The sequence below is a fragment of the Lactuca serriola genome, chromosome 5 (genome assembly GCF_051521515.1).
Source record: "Lactuca serriola cultivar US96UC23 chromosome 5, Lser_US96UC23_V15, whole genome shotgun sequence".
NCBI classification, from domain to species: domain Eukaryota; kingdom Viridiplantae; phylum Streptophyta; class Magnoliopsida; order Asterales; family Asteraceae; genus Lactuca; species Lactuca serriola.
Genome location: NC_136412.1, coordinates 155,318,328 through 155,332,195, shown reverse-complemented (window position 1 = coordinate 155,332,195; position 13,868 = coordinate 155,318,328). Strand labels below are relative to the sequence as shown.

The following is a 13,868-nucleotide window of genomic DNA, read 5'->3' as shown; positions in this document are numbered from 1 at the left end:
TTACAAAAAAAAAAAAAAAAAAAAAAAAAAAAAAAAAAAAACCTTAAACATTCTTGAGAGTTGGAAGAAAAAAAAAAGAAGGGAGAAAAGAGATAGAGAGAATGCAGGGAGGAATCCTTGTTTGACGAACCACTGCACCCACATGGTGTGGTGAACCTGGTGCGGTGAAAGCTCCAAGTCAGCAAAACCATATCATGCGGTGCTCCTACTTTGGTAGGTCTAATAGATGTCATTAAAATAAATGTATAAGCATCCACACCATTTATATTACTAGCAAATTTTGAGTTTTCCTATCTTTGAATTATCATATTGTTGTTGTTATTGTTGCCATTTGACAATAAGTATAAGAATACTAAATAACAAAATTTATAAGAGTAATAATGATTAAAAAATATAACAAATGTTTTTAGGTTTTCAACCTTATGTTATATGTACATATGACATAAGGACCCTAGCGGTGATGAGGGTATAATTTTCTGACGAAATTTGATGATTGTTCCTTGTGGTTTTCAAGGTATGACATTCAAGATAAAGTATCATAAACCCTACTTGATTAACCTTTTGTATCTCTATGTGAAAGTCGTTACACATAACTTCTGGAAAGTTAATGAAAATGCATGTAAAAACAACCTAAATACGTATGCATGAGTGTGTGTAAGATGAAACAAAGTGTAAAGAAACGATGCAAATCAGGAAGACGTCAATTTGACCTGATCTTGCAAGCACCTAGGGTAAAATGGGTGCAGAATTAGACAAAATCAACATAAATAAAAGTTGTTAGAAATTGAGTTTAATTAGACAAAATCAACATAAATATAAGGAGTTTTACCAAACAATAAAAAAAAATGCTATAATTTTTTGTCACCATATAAGCTAATTTCTAACACTTATTAAAAAATCTTATTTTGCTACATGAAACTAATAACCACAAGTGCTTTTTATTTAGAAACACAATCCCAAACACCAGTTTGTTATTCTTATAATTTTCATATTTAGTCGCGCTTTTTATTTTGAATCACAATCCCAAACACCCCTTTGATATTCGTATAATTTTCATATTTAGTCCCTATAGTCATATATTTAGTGAAATAATAAAAGAGACAAAATGAGAGGTATTTGGTCATTTTACTCGGACATTCTAACGAAGTTACGTGTTTGATTTAACCAACTAATTTTACCAATAAGATAACACTCTCTTAAAAAGATCAACCCAACAAACAGATTGCAATCAATAAACGAAAACTTATGGCGCAAATTTTGCAAATCGCAAACAAAAAAGTAAACCCAAAGGTGCTTGTGTTCATTCGTTTGGCATGTGAATGACACAACGCAAACACTTTCCTGCAACCATTAAATCGAATGCTTTATTTATGTCTTTGAATGGAAAATTATGCGTGATGAGGTCATCAATCTTGATTTCCTGTGCATACAAACAACAATAGTTGTTTTGTTACATTAACAAATTCGGGTTTAGGTCATTTTTGGTCACTTAACTTTTGGTTTTGTGCTCATTTGGTCACTTAACTCTTTTTAAGTTTTAATAGGTCATCAAACTTTTGGCTTTGTGCTCATTTAGTCACTTAACTTTTGGTTTGGTCATATTTAGTCACCTAACTTTTAAACTTGTGTTCATTTAGTCACTAAACTTTTAAACTTTTTCAAAAGTTTAGTGACTAAATGAGCACAATTTTAAAAGTTAGGTGACTAAATGAGCACAAATCTAAAAGTTAAGTGACTAAATGTGACCAAATTAAAAGTTAAGTGACTAAATGAGCACAAAGTCAAAAGTTTGATGACCTTTTAAAACTTAAAAATTGCTAAGTGACCAAATGAGCACAAAACCAAAAGTTAAGTGACCAAAAATGACCTAAACCCTAACAAATTCACCCATATTTGGAATTAAAAAAAATATATATAGTTTACCTCCTTTAAATACATGTCGATTAAAGTGGGAATATCTGATTTTGGTTTCCATCCTCCAAAAAGAGACCCTTTTAGTGTTCTTCCGGTAAGAAATAATCCATAGTGACATGCTACATTTGGGTTTGTCTTAGGAACCCCAAGGGTAACTGTCACACCCCACCCCTAATAATTAATTAATGACAAAAAATAATTATCTCAAATGGAATTTTTTTAATGATTAAGAGATTAAGAAAGGAGTTAGTTAGTTAGTTAGTTAGGTTGTTACATCACAGCAAGAATGCAAAGCTGTATTTATCATCTCGGTGTCTCCAATGCATTCAAATGAATAGTCTACACCACCATCTGTAAGTCGCTTGATAGCCTGAAATCATAAATATATAAGAAATCAATTATATTAATCTTATTACTATTATTTATTATATTAACATAATAAACATAGTATTAGCATACCTGTTGAACTGTCTCATCAATGTCATTTGGGTTGATGAAATCTGTTACTCCAAAAGCTTTTGCTGCAGAAATAATGAAAATTCATGATTCATCAATAATTTTTATACTAATGACTAATGGCGTGTTGTGAAAATAAATGGTGTGTTATTATTACCTTTGTCTTTCTTTTCAGGATTAGTGTCCACCCCAATTATCCTAGATGCACCCCTTATTTTAGCACCTTGTGCAACCTAATCAATTCACATTTCAATTAACCAATAAAAATGATATGAAAACAGGTTTAGATACTTACAGATAACCCTACAGTTCCCAAACCAAAAATGGCAACTGTTGATCCTTTAGAAACATCAGCAACATTCCAAGCTGCACCCAAACCTATAAAAATAAATAAAATAAAAAATAAACAATTTTGTTATCTATGAAAAATGCAAAATCGGTCCTTGTGGTTTGCCATTTTCTTTGGTTTTGGTCCCTCAAGTTTCAAATTTTCAAATTTGGTCCTTTTGGCATACTTTTGTCACGGTTTTCATCCCTGTTTCAACTTGAAAAGACTATTTTGCCCTTACGTAACTTCTTTTTGATTTTCTTTTCAAATGACTAAAAAAAAGGGTCCCTTATTCAATACAACTTAAAATTATCTAGAAAAGACATCAGAAGGGCAAAATAGTCTTTTTCAAGTTGAGGACGGACCAAAACCACAACAGAAGTATGCCAAAAGGACCAAATTTGCAATTTAAAAAAAATATATATATATCACAAGGGCAAAATAGTCTTTTTCATTTTGGGAAGGGACAAAAACCACAACAAAAGTATGCCAAAAGGACCAAATTTGCAATTTTTAAAAAAAATATATATCACAAGGGCAAAATAGTCTTTTTTCATTTTGAGAAGGGACAAAACCCACAACAAAAGTATGGCCAAATTTGCCACTCTGAAACTTGAGGGACCAATTATGAAAATTTCTGATTTACAAAGTTTGTTTACCAATACCTGCTGCTGTTCCACAACTGAGGAGGCAAACTTTTTCTAGAGGGGCAGTTTTGGTGATTTTTACAGCACATCCAGAATTAACAACTGTATATTCACTAAAGCTAGAAACAGCACAATAGTGATAAATGGGCTTCCCTTTGACAAAAAACCGAGTTTTTTGATCACTATGCATTACACCTTTTCTTTCTAACCCTAGTTTTTGGCAGATGTTGCTTTTTCCAGAAACACATTGCTTGCAATTCATGCATTCTCCAATGAACAATGTCAGAACATGGTCACCTTCTGCAAATTCAGTTACTCCTTCCCCCACACTCTCCACAATCCTGCAAAAAATACCAATGTACTTTCCAGAATAAATGAATTTTTTTCTTATTACAGCATTGTATTTTATTTTCTGATTATATGTTATGACAAGTGTTGATACTTACCCTGATGCTTCATGGCCAAATATTCTAGGAAATAGTGGAGGTTGTGCCTGAAAAGAATTGAAATCCAGTTTTTATACATGAATGTTCAAGCTAAAGAAGACCAATATAGTATTTACATGAAGGAATATTTACAGAATGTATACTCTAACTAACTACAGTCTCAAAAACACTCCAAAAGGATCATGATACAACATAGTTTGTGATGATGACAAGAGGAAAATAGGTAATATTGCATTTAAGAGAAGCCCCACAAATAATAATGAAATCTCAAATGGAAACTGTTGCAATACAAATAGGGTTAGAGTAGTAATTGAAATTTCTTCATTCACCCTTACAATTATACTTCCTCCCTAAAAGGTCAATTTATCGTATTAGAGTAATGTAATTTTCGGATACATTGAGATGAATTTCAATGTATTCTACAGTTTAGAAGATCAAATGCAATAGCTAACCTGAGAGAGCCAAGCGGTGACATCGCTGCGACAAAGGGAGGTGGAAACAACCTTGATCCGTATTTCCGACGGTTGCGGTGGGTTGACTTCCACCTCTTCAATCACCATTGCTTCCCCTGCCCCCGATGCCACCGCAGCTGTAAATGTAATAGGTAGTTAATTTTCAGAATCATCACCAACCGCATCTAATACTACCAAATAACGATTTGAAAAGAACGGAAATTACCTTTGCATTTGATGACTCCTCCAGGGTTTTTGGCAAAGGTGGAGCTTGCTGGCGACATTTTCTGTTGGTACGATTTGAATGTTTAGGAGGATATAGGCGTATTTGTAGGGTGGATCGGAGGGGAAACATAGTGGTAGGTTGGTGATCATATGTAATCTGGTGATTGAGGTTTGGGGTAGGTGAAGCAGGAGGAGTGATGAAAATTGGACAAGTAAGTGAGTTGTACTATGTGCATAGATACGTCATCTTATGAAACTAAAAAAAAAAAAAAAAAAAAAAAAAAAAAAGGAATTATTTTGGGAAGTTTTGATAAAACCAAATTGATTATATTTTCTTTGTTTAGAATTAGAAAATGTGAAAAAATAATTCCATTCCATTTTTTTCATTGAAATTTTTGTCCCGAAATACTAACATTATCTTCACACCAAGAGTTTTAATATCATTCACATCAAAACAAATAGCGTATCAACAACTACCTTATAATTCTTCGTACCAAAAATAAACTCGACTTAGCCACATCACTTGAAAGAAGATTTACAAGAAGAATTTATTGGAGTGATCAAATATTAATAAGAGTAAACTTCAAATTTGGTTCTTGTGGTTTCTTGAGTTTTGCAATTTTAGTCATTGTGGTTTTCAAATTATAAATTTTATCATTTTCATCAAATTTGGTTGTGGATTTGGTCCTTCCATTTAATAGGCCTTAATTTACATACGTTAAACCTTGTAAATTACTATTTAGATCTTTATTTTGTATATTTATTAATATCTTTATTTTATTCGAATTATTAACCTAAAAAACTTTAACCCCTTTATTTAGCCCAGTACGTTTTTCCTCTTCCTTGTGTTCCCCACCCTTCTATTTCCGACAAGACGCATTACCACTGATCTTCTTCATTCAATGTTTCCGAAAAAGAAACCCTAGCCACCACCGTTACTAAGTCTGAAGAACCATCACTACCTTCGTTGTCGTGTCTAATTGTATAAACCATACGTGTAAATGATCTTCTTGAAGTTTCTAATACTTTGTTTAAAGTGTTCTTTATTTGGTTTCTTTTAAAAAAAATGCAATGCTATGGTTTTTTGAAATTTTTCTGATTTTGTTATTGCTGATATTCTCTGAAATCCGAAAATATGATGAATATATTGCTATATATGATGTTTTGAATCAAATTATGAATCTAATGTTTTGATATTGTTGGTTGAGTTTATAAGTCTAATATTTATGCTTGAAAATCTGATCTAAATGTTTATGTTTGAAATCTGCTCTTACTTGGATGTTTATTTTTTCTTATTTGTCTTGAAAAGGCCATTGGAAAAAGTGATTACGAGAACAAAGAGAACGTGGTCTAAATGATAAGGCATGAGGTTCAGCTTAAGTAACAATAATGATAATAACATATAAAAAGAATACGGATAATGACTTAAAAGGGTAATGTACTTTTTGATTTGTACGTATTTAGTCACTGATTTTTTTTCGTCTATGTTTGCCCCTTCAACTTGTTAAACTGTACACATTTTGTAACGCTCTAAAAATTCCAACCAATTTAAACTTTTCAAAAACAACCCAATTTCATAAAGTTAACACAAAAAGGTTTTCAATACAATTATTATCAGAGTATTTCCCAGAAACCACATCGAAAACACATAAAACCCGAGGATTTCTTTGTTTGAAAAACCTATTCTGACCTTTTTTTTCGATTATAATCGATGGAATCGTCCATTACGATACATAAGAAAAATAAATAAAAAATTGTCTGTAATAAAAAATAGCGTCATGCCGATTTTGTCGCAAAACTCCAACGGGTCATAACTTCTTCGTTATAAATTGGATTTCATCATTCTTTATATCTCCAAAATTCTTGTTACGACTACTTCAACTTTCTTTAGAGATATTGGGTCAAATCTTCATTCTATTTTTGACGCATATTTTTATTATTATTTATTATATCGTTATAAGCATGTATATTGCACATAAATCACATAATACTCAAATAATTTATCTTCATTACTTCAAAATAGGTTACAATTGTTGACCCTAATTATTACATTATTATAATAATGTTTAGCCTAGAAACGTGGGCGTTACACAAATGGACTTCATGATGATCATCAGACGCCCCATACGTTGTATTAATCTCATCAGCACCAGCATAAAGTTATCTTGTGCATGACATATCATATTAGCAATCTTGTTGATTAGGATCTTATTTATGCTTGATTTTGTTTAAATCCCTAATACGTAGGGATTTCCTTATATTAGTTTTTTTATCCTAGTATATAAGTTATGTTAGGGTTCATTGTAAAAAAATGGCTTTGTGCATTCTCTATTTGTGAGAGTTTTATTGAAAACCTTAATCGAAATAAGTTTTCGATTAAGAATTTGTGAAGTCTTTTCTTGTGTTATTACTTGTTATTCATCTTTAAGATCCAACATAAGTATTGGAATAACCAACACTTATAGATCACTTCAGTGATTCTAAGATGATAATATCTTATATTCTTCAAAAGGAGATGCATGAGACTTTAGTTATGTAGTTTGTTATGCATTGGTTTTCTCTAATGTTGTTCGTAACTAGTAGCCATAAATAGAATGTCCATGTATGACATGATGTGTAGACTGAGTGTATTTAGTCAAAGTTTATTTGTTCCTTCTGTCTTAATAGAAGAAGTGATATCCCTTGGCCCATTGATGATTTGGTGTTGAGATCAAATGTATGGTCGTGATGAGACTAAATTGATAATGGATCAATAGTACAGTTTGTTGTGGTCGATGCAAGTCTATCAAGAAAGATAATCTTGAACGGTAGAATTTGACATCTTTGCATGTCTCACGTTAATATGGATATCAAAGAACTAAAGAATATTTGATCAGTTGTCTAAGGGCTATATCACAACTTGGAGTTGTGAGTTCGACAATGTTCATTGGATGGAACGCTCCTTGTTATGGTAGGTAATATTATAGCATATTGTTGTTGTGACTTGTGCAAGTAGGAGACTGTTAGAAATAGTGCACATAATCACAAGTTGGTAATATTACTTTTTTCAGTAAGGTCCTTTTGGGTTACATACAAGAAAGGTTTAAGCAATATTTGACAGGAAATAAATAATGAGGATTTAGTTTGTTAATTTATTAGTCATTAATAAATTAATAGAAACTTGTAAATCCTTAAGGTTTTAAAGTGAAAAATAGGGGCTTAGTAACCAAGCAATTATTATAAGGAAACTCTGATCCCACCCCTATAAATAGAGGTGTATAATTAGCCTTTGGGGTTGCTAGAAGCAACCCAAAATTCGTCACCGCTCTTTTCTTCTCTCATCTCTTGGATCGGCTCGTCGACACAACGCGTCTCCTTTGATGACGCAACACGTTCGGTTGCAAAAAAACCTAAACTTTTAGGGTTTGTGTTCAGAGTGTTCACATGCAATGGGATGCCAATGATGGTTGTTGATGTTCTTCTTGGGTGCGACTACGAAAGAGGAGTTCTGGTTTGAACCCTCTCCATCAAGCATAAGAAGATTTCATATGTATGTTTGCTTTGTTCCTTCTATGTATTTTGAGTTGCATGCTATTTATGGATATGTGATCCTAATGGTTGGAATTTAGTTATCGATCCATTGCTTCTGTTGTTTGTTTATCTTTGTTTTTTGGACCCCAAATCCCATTGGTGTACACCCTAGCCACCTAGGTGATGGAGACGGTGGGTTGATGACATAGACTCGCAACAAGCTTCTTTAGGGTTTAGGGTTTGTCATTGTCGTGCCTTACTATAATGTTAGGATACACAACACCATGAGTGAAGCCATGCTATCAACGAGTAGATGTGAAACAAGCAATCATGAGACCAAGTAGAAACTTATGAGATCAACTTTGGAATTATCCAAATGATTAACAATTTGATGGGAATGTCAATGAAAATCCATATTACCATCTTTAGAATTTCCCGACTATATGTCACACATTCAGCAGCACATGAAAGTACGTTACCCTAATAGGTAACCATCAAAATTTGAGTTACATAAAGAATGATGCAACTGAATTTGCCCAATTCACTTGGCATTTTGCATACACCCTTCAACTTTAAAATACAACAAATCCATGCAACATGAACTATGTTTCTTTAACCGCATTCATATTCTTATTGTTTTGTAGGTATCTATAGGTTCTCATTATATTATATAAGAAGATTTACAGTCGCTTTTTCCTCCCAATCAAAAATCCAAAATCAAACTATTGCCAAGTATTATTATTATTATACTGTTGGCCACGATTCCCTCCCATTGCACCACCACGTCCACCGCCTCCCTGAGAATAATTCGGTGGGCCGACCCCATAGCCGCTAGTCCCACCACCACCAGCAGCACCACCCCGACCATAACCTTGAGGAGGAGGGTACGGGCCACCGCCGCCGCCACGGTTAGGGTGGTGGTTGTATCCGGCGGAAGGGTTGCCGCCACCCTGCGGGTACCTGCTTGATCCGGCAGAAGGACCACCACGAGGCTTCCCGTAATGGTGGCCAGGGCCGCCTCCTCCTGCCGCCACGAGCTGAGGCTGACCACCACCATGCATGGGTGGTACAGCTGGTGGTCCTGGCCTCATCTGCTGCTGCATTGGTGGCGGCAATCGCGAATGCTGCTGCTGTTGTTGGTGTTGGATTTTCTGACGCTTTGCTGCTTCGTCTTGTTGTCTTTGTTGCTGTCGCTTTTTCTTGGTTTGAAACTCATGTGAAGATTCATATTTTGGCAAACTAAACAAAAATTCAAAATAATAAATAAATGCCAGGTGTCAATCATAATATGACATGGCAGGTTTATTAAAAAAGTTAAAAGTGTACATACCTCTTTGGATCACAAGGTAATGGATCAATCCAGAAATACTCTGCATCAAGTGCATCCTTGGCTGATATTCTCTTTATAACAAACAGACACGACATAAATTATAAAATATTGATATAAAATAACCTCCAAAATCCAAATGCTTATACTAATATTTTATTTGTGAAATTAAGTGGATACCTGAGAAGGATCAAGGGTGAGCATTTTCTCAAGCAACTCCAAAGCATTTCGGTCAAAGCTATTATAATAGTGAAAATGGGTTAAATTTGTTGAAAACCAGTTTTTTATATTTAAAATTTTATAAAATATATACATACTGTCTGAAGACATCTCGAAGACGCCTTTTTATAGGTCTTGTGGGCTTGAAGTTGTTGTACCAAGGAATTTTAGAAACGCCAGGCCAGTTATTCTCATCGGGGGCCCCACACAGTTCAAAGATTTTACTTAGTTGCTCCGGCTACATATTTGCAACAAAAATAAATAAATAAATAAATATATTACTATATATATTAAGATTAAGTGAGAAGAACACTTGCCTCATCTTTACCAGGGAAAATTGGTTTCCCATGAAGAAGCTCAGCAAAAATACATCCAACCGACCACATATCCACAGCTGGGCCATACTTTGTGGTCCCCAGTAGCAACTCCGGTGGTCTATTAAAAATTAAAATAAATACCATATCCTACTTTCATTTCTTTCTATTATTTACAACATTTTTTTGTTTTTTTGAAAAAACTTGAAAGATTTTGGTGTGTGATACCTATACCATAAAGTGATGACACGATTTGTAAGATTCCCATTGTGATCATTTGAAAATGAACGGGCAAGCCCAAAATCTGCTAGCTTCAAATTCCCTTCATTGTCTATTAAAAGGTTAGAACCTGTACAAAAAACTATGTCATTTAGCCTATATAATAATTAAATTAAATTTCATTTTTTACATCTATATATATAATATATTATACCTTTGATGTCACGATGAAGTACTTGATTTACATGACAGTAGTGAAGGCCTGTCAAAAGCTGTCTCATATAACACTTTAAGAAATAGCAATAGAAGAGCGTGTGAGTATGTAATAATAATAAATAGATAATTAAATAAATAAATAAATACCTTGATCTGTGCAACAGAAAACCTCATCCCAGGGCGATCAGCAAGGCCAGTTAGATCATGATCCATGTACTCAAAAACCATGTAAATTCCCCCCTTGTATTTATTACCATCTGCAGACAGATTTTATATATATATATATATATATATATATATATATATATATATATATATATATATAGAGAGAGAGAGAGAGAGAGAGAGAGAGAGAGAAGCACTTGCCTGGTCTGCCTTGGTCATCTTTCTCAGGACCTACAACAGAAACATCAAATGTCATTATAAGAAAAAAGAAAGTAATATTTATTTTTAGTATACATGTAAAAGTAAGGGAGAATGGAAAGATTAGTTAGAAATTGAAGTTACCTGGAGAAGTAACAATCTCTTTAAGCTTTATGACATTCTCATGATGCAGCTTCTTTAGAATTTTGATCTCACGAATGGCAGTTATGGGAAACTGTATTTATAAAGTAGATTTAGATTTTAGAAATACTTGTTTAAGTTTAACATTAACAATGTGTAGAGGAAATAAGGTTCTTACACCCTCCCTCTCATTGTCCATTCGTATCCTCTTCAGAGCAACAATTTCACCTGTTCTGATTTCTCTAGCCATGTATACTTGACTGAAAAAAAAAAAAAAAAAACATCATTACAACACCAAAACTCTAACTTCAGGAATAATGATCACAATCATAACAATAGGGGTTAAATGCATGAAATAGCAACCTACTTTCATTGATTGGTTTATTATAGCATCATACTTTCATTTCATCATATTATAACATTGTAATTTTACAACTATACCCAATGTCATCCAAAGAAAATCTTGAGTGCTATAATTAATGATTATTCAAAGTATAGGGTCCTAATAAGAAAAAAGGATGAAAGCATTTTAGAACTGTTCTAATTTTTTTCATTTACAGTTTCAATTTTACAACAGTTCTAAATGGTCGGTCACTTTTTATTCAGCATTAATTCTAGACATCATGCAGTTACAAAAACAGAGACATCATTTATCCATTCAGCACTTAATGGAGTAAAAAAGAGAAACAGACCCTACATCAAATCTACAACAACAACTAATCTTGTATCATCAATATAACCATGAGGACTTACACCACTTGCAAATATACCAAAAATCAAAACCTGGAAAATTAGTACTAAGAATTAATGACAACAATCATCACAACCTAGGGTTGAACAAGGTCCCAAGGGTTCTGTAGTTTTCCTATTCAAGAAAAGTCTAATAAAAGCAGTAGCTCACCATACTACTTCTTAACACTCCAAATCTACAAGCACACAACCAAACAGATCAACCCCACACAGAAGCTTGCAAGAACTAAGATTGAAAAATCAGTAGATTGAATAACTTCTCTAAAAGAAGTATTCAGATCATTAGATAAACATTCTGCACAGGAAAAGCATCAACTGAACCTGCTTCAAGCCATGATGACTAATCAATCAATCTTGAGGTAAACTATCTTTATAGATGTAGTAAAGGATTGACAAGATCAAAACCAATAAGATATTGCCACATAACACATGTCAATCGAGAGATCATGAGCACAGACAAAACAATGCTTACAAGTAGATGCACCTACTGGCATATATCATATATGCTTATCAATTTTTTCCCCTCTCAAGCCCCTTTAATGGTAGCATCAGGTTTAATACAAAAAAACAAAAAAAAAAATTGAAACAATCACCAAAAGATTGTGCATAACCCAACATTTACTTGAATCGGATCCAATAGGGCTAAAGGACCTCAATTTTGGATATCAAACATCATACTGAACTAACTAATGCAGGTATTTAGACATTTCACTGCCAATGGTAAAATAACACAAAAAGGTGTTTCATGTACTATACTTTGTTATCTCAAGTAAGAAGTAAATAAAAACACAACATATATCTTTCAAGCTCTTATAAGGAAGGAGATTAAACAAGTATGATGATATGACCAAATGTCCTAATCTGCATAACATTTAAAGACAAAAAATATTGTATGATATGGAGTTGGATTAAGGGCAAACAGCTACTACTTAAACGCTTAGCACCCAAAAATTGTTCCCTTACTAGCCTTTAGAATCTTTCACAGTCTGTAAATTGTGCTTTAGCACCAAATAATCACCCTGAAAGAACAACTGTTGTAACTAAGACATAATCAGGAGGTTTTCACAGAGGAGCTACGGCAGCTTATAAATCTTTTATCATAGCCAATATTCACATTATTCGAATTCGGTTTTCAGAAAGATACTCGATAAGTTTGACTCCAATGAAAAAAGGTTCCTCGAAGATTTTGTCGTTTTAGCATGATAATAGACACTGTTTTACCATGAACTGTTTCACAATGTTGTGCCAAGTGTAAATTTTGGATTCAATTTGGGTACAGTGGCTGAAACACATCCTATTAATATAGTGGCAGGAAAAAAAACAACTGGCTTAACTTCTAGGTCAAAAGAACCCCCTGTGTTTTGTTCAGATATTGTCGCCAATAACCAATAACCAATTACAAAATTGAAGTTGATAAAGATATGTTAAACTTTGATGATCAAAATCAGTATCGCAAATGATGTAGCGACTGACCCGTAAGTTCCTTCACCGATCTGTTCCAATTTCTCGAAACAGTCAACACTTCGGGATCCCCATGCTGGAGATTCTGTTGTATTCAACTGTCCCGGTGCCGCTAAAGCCATAGCTACTCCGGTAGGTAGCTCCGGCGCGCGTCCGACGTTACAGAACTGGAATGGGAGGAAATTTTAGGGTTATCGTGGGACTGAAAGAAAAGGGGTTCCTACTTACGTAAAGGATGCTTAAATGCTTAATTACGCTTAACTTGTTTTTGTCGGACCAAATCAGCTATTTCTTCACGAGTTAATCATAAAAATATCAAAATGAGATGGTAGGGGTGTTGTTGGGTCATTATCTTCGGGTTTCAGCCGGATCGGATCGAGTTATATATCGGGTTTTTTTGGTATCGGTTCATGTTGGGTATTGGTTAAATATACCTTACAATTAACATTTTGTAATAAACTTTAAAATTTGATATTTTTGGTTTGGCAACCAAAGTGAACTTTCACACAACGTGTTTATGGATTAATGCGTTTGAGTCGTAGTTAAGACCATACTTTTTTATATTATACACTAGTTTATAACCCGTGGGAACCACGGTTATAAAATTAATCAAACTTTTATAGTAAAAACAAAAAATTATTAATAAGTTATTTTAAATAAATTATTAATTTAATAGATATTTTTATTAGTTATGTGAAATTATAATCATTGATTCAAATAAATATATAAAATTAATTTTTAATATATATTAAATATTTTTTATTTGTGAATTAATGAAAACAATAATTTAAAATTTAAAATTTAAAATAGAATCACATTAATGAGGAGGTCTAATAAGTTTAAAATGGAAAACTAATAGATTGACAAGTGGCAACACATT

General features: G+C 33.2%; 2 protein-coding genes across 2 annotated transcripts; both read right to left on the bottom strand.

The window, feature by feature from the left end:
- Positions 1 to 1,106: 1,106 nt before the first annotated feature.
- On the bottom strand, positions 1,107 to 4,662 carry LOC145053159 (GroES-like zinc-binding dehydrogenase family protein). Its single transcript, XM_079001170.1, has 10 exons — positions 4,470 to 4,662; positions 4,244 to 4,380; positions 3,792 to 3,838; positions 3,364 to 3,686; positions 2,666 to 2,748; positions 2,528 to 2,603; positions 2,374 to 2,435; positions 2,189 to 2,284; positions 1,924 to 2,085; positions 1,107 to 1,420 (listed from the first exon to the last, which is right to left on the bottom strand). The coding sequence occupies exons 1-10, from the start codon at positions 4,525 to 4,527 to the stop codon at positions 1,301 to 1,303; spliced, it is 1,164 nt and encodes a 387-aa protein (XP_078857296.1). The 5' UTR covers positions 4,528 to 4,662; the 3' UTR covers positions 1,107 to 1,300.
- A 3,834-nt stretch (positions 4,663 to 8,496) lies between these two features.
- On the bottom strand, positions 8,497 to 13,257 carry LOC145053158 (cyclin-dependent kinase C-1-like). Its single transcript, XM_079001169.1, has 12 exons — positions 13,001 to 13,257; positions 10,956 to 11,037; positions 10,781 to 10,871; positions 10,640 to 10,669; positions 10,421 to 10,530; positions 10,272 to 10,344; positions 10,067 to 10,187; positions 9,842 to 9,959; positions 9,623 to 9,762; positions 9,486 to 9,543; positions 9,309 to 9,379; positions 8,497 to 9,217 (listed from the first exon to the last, which is right to left on the bottom strand). The coding sequence occupies exons 1-12, from the start codon at positions 13,108 to 13,110 to the stop codon at positions 8,701 to 8,703; spliced, it is 1,521 nt and encodes a 506-aa protein (XP_078857295.1). The 5' UTR covers positions 13,111 to 13,257; the 3' UTR covers positions 8,497 to 8,700.
- Positions 13,258 to 13,868: the final 611 nt, after the last annotated feature.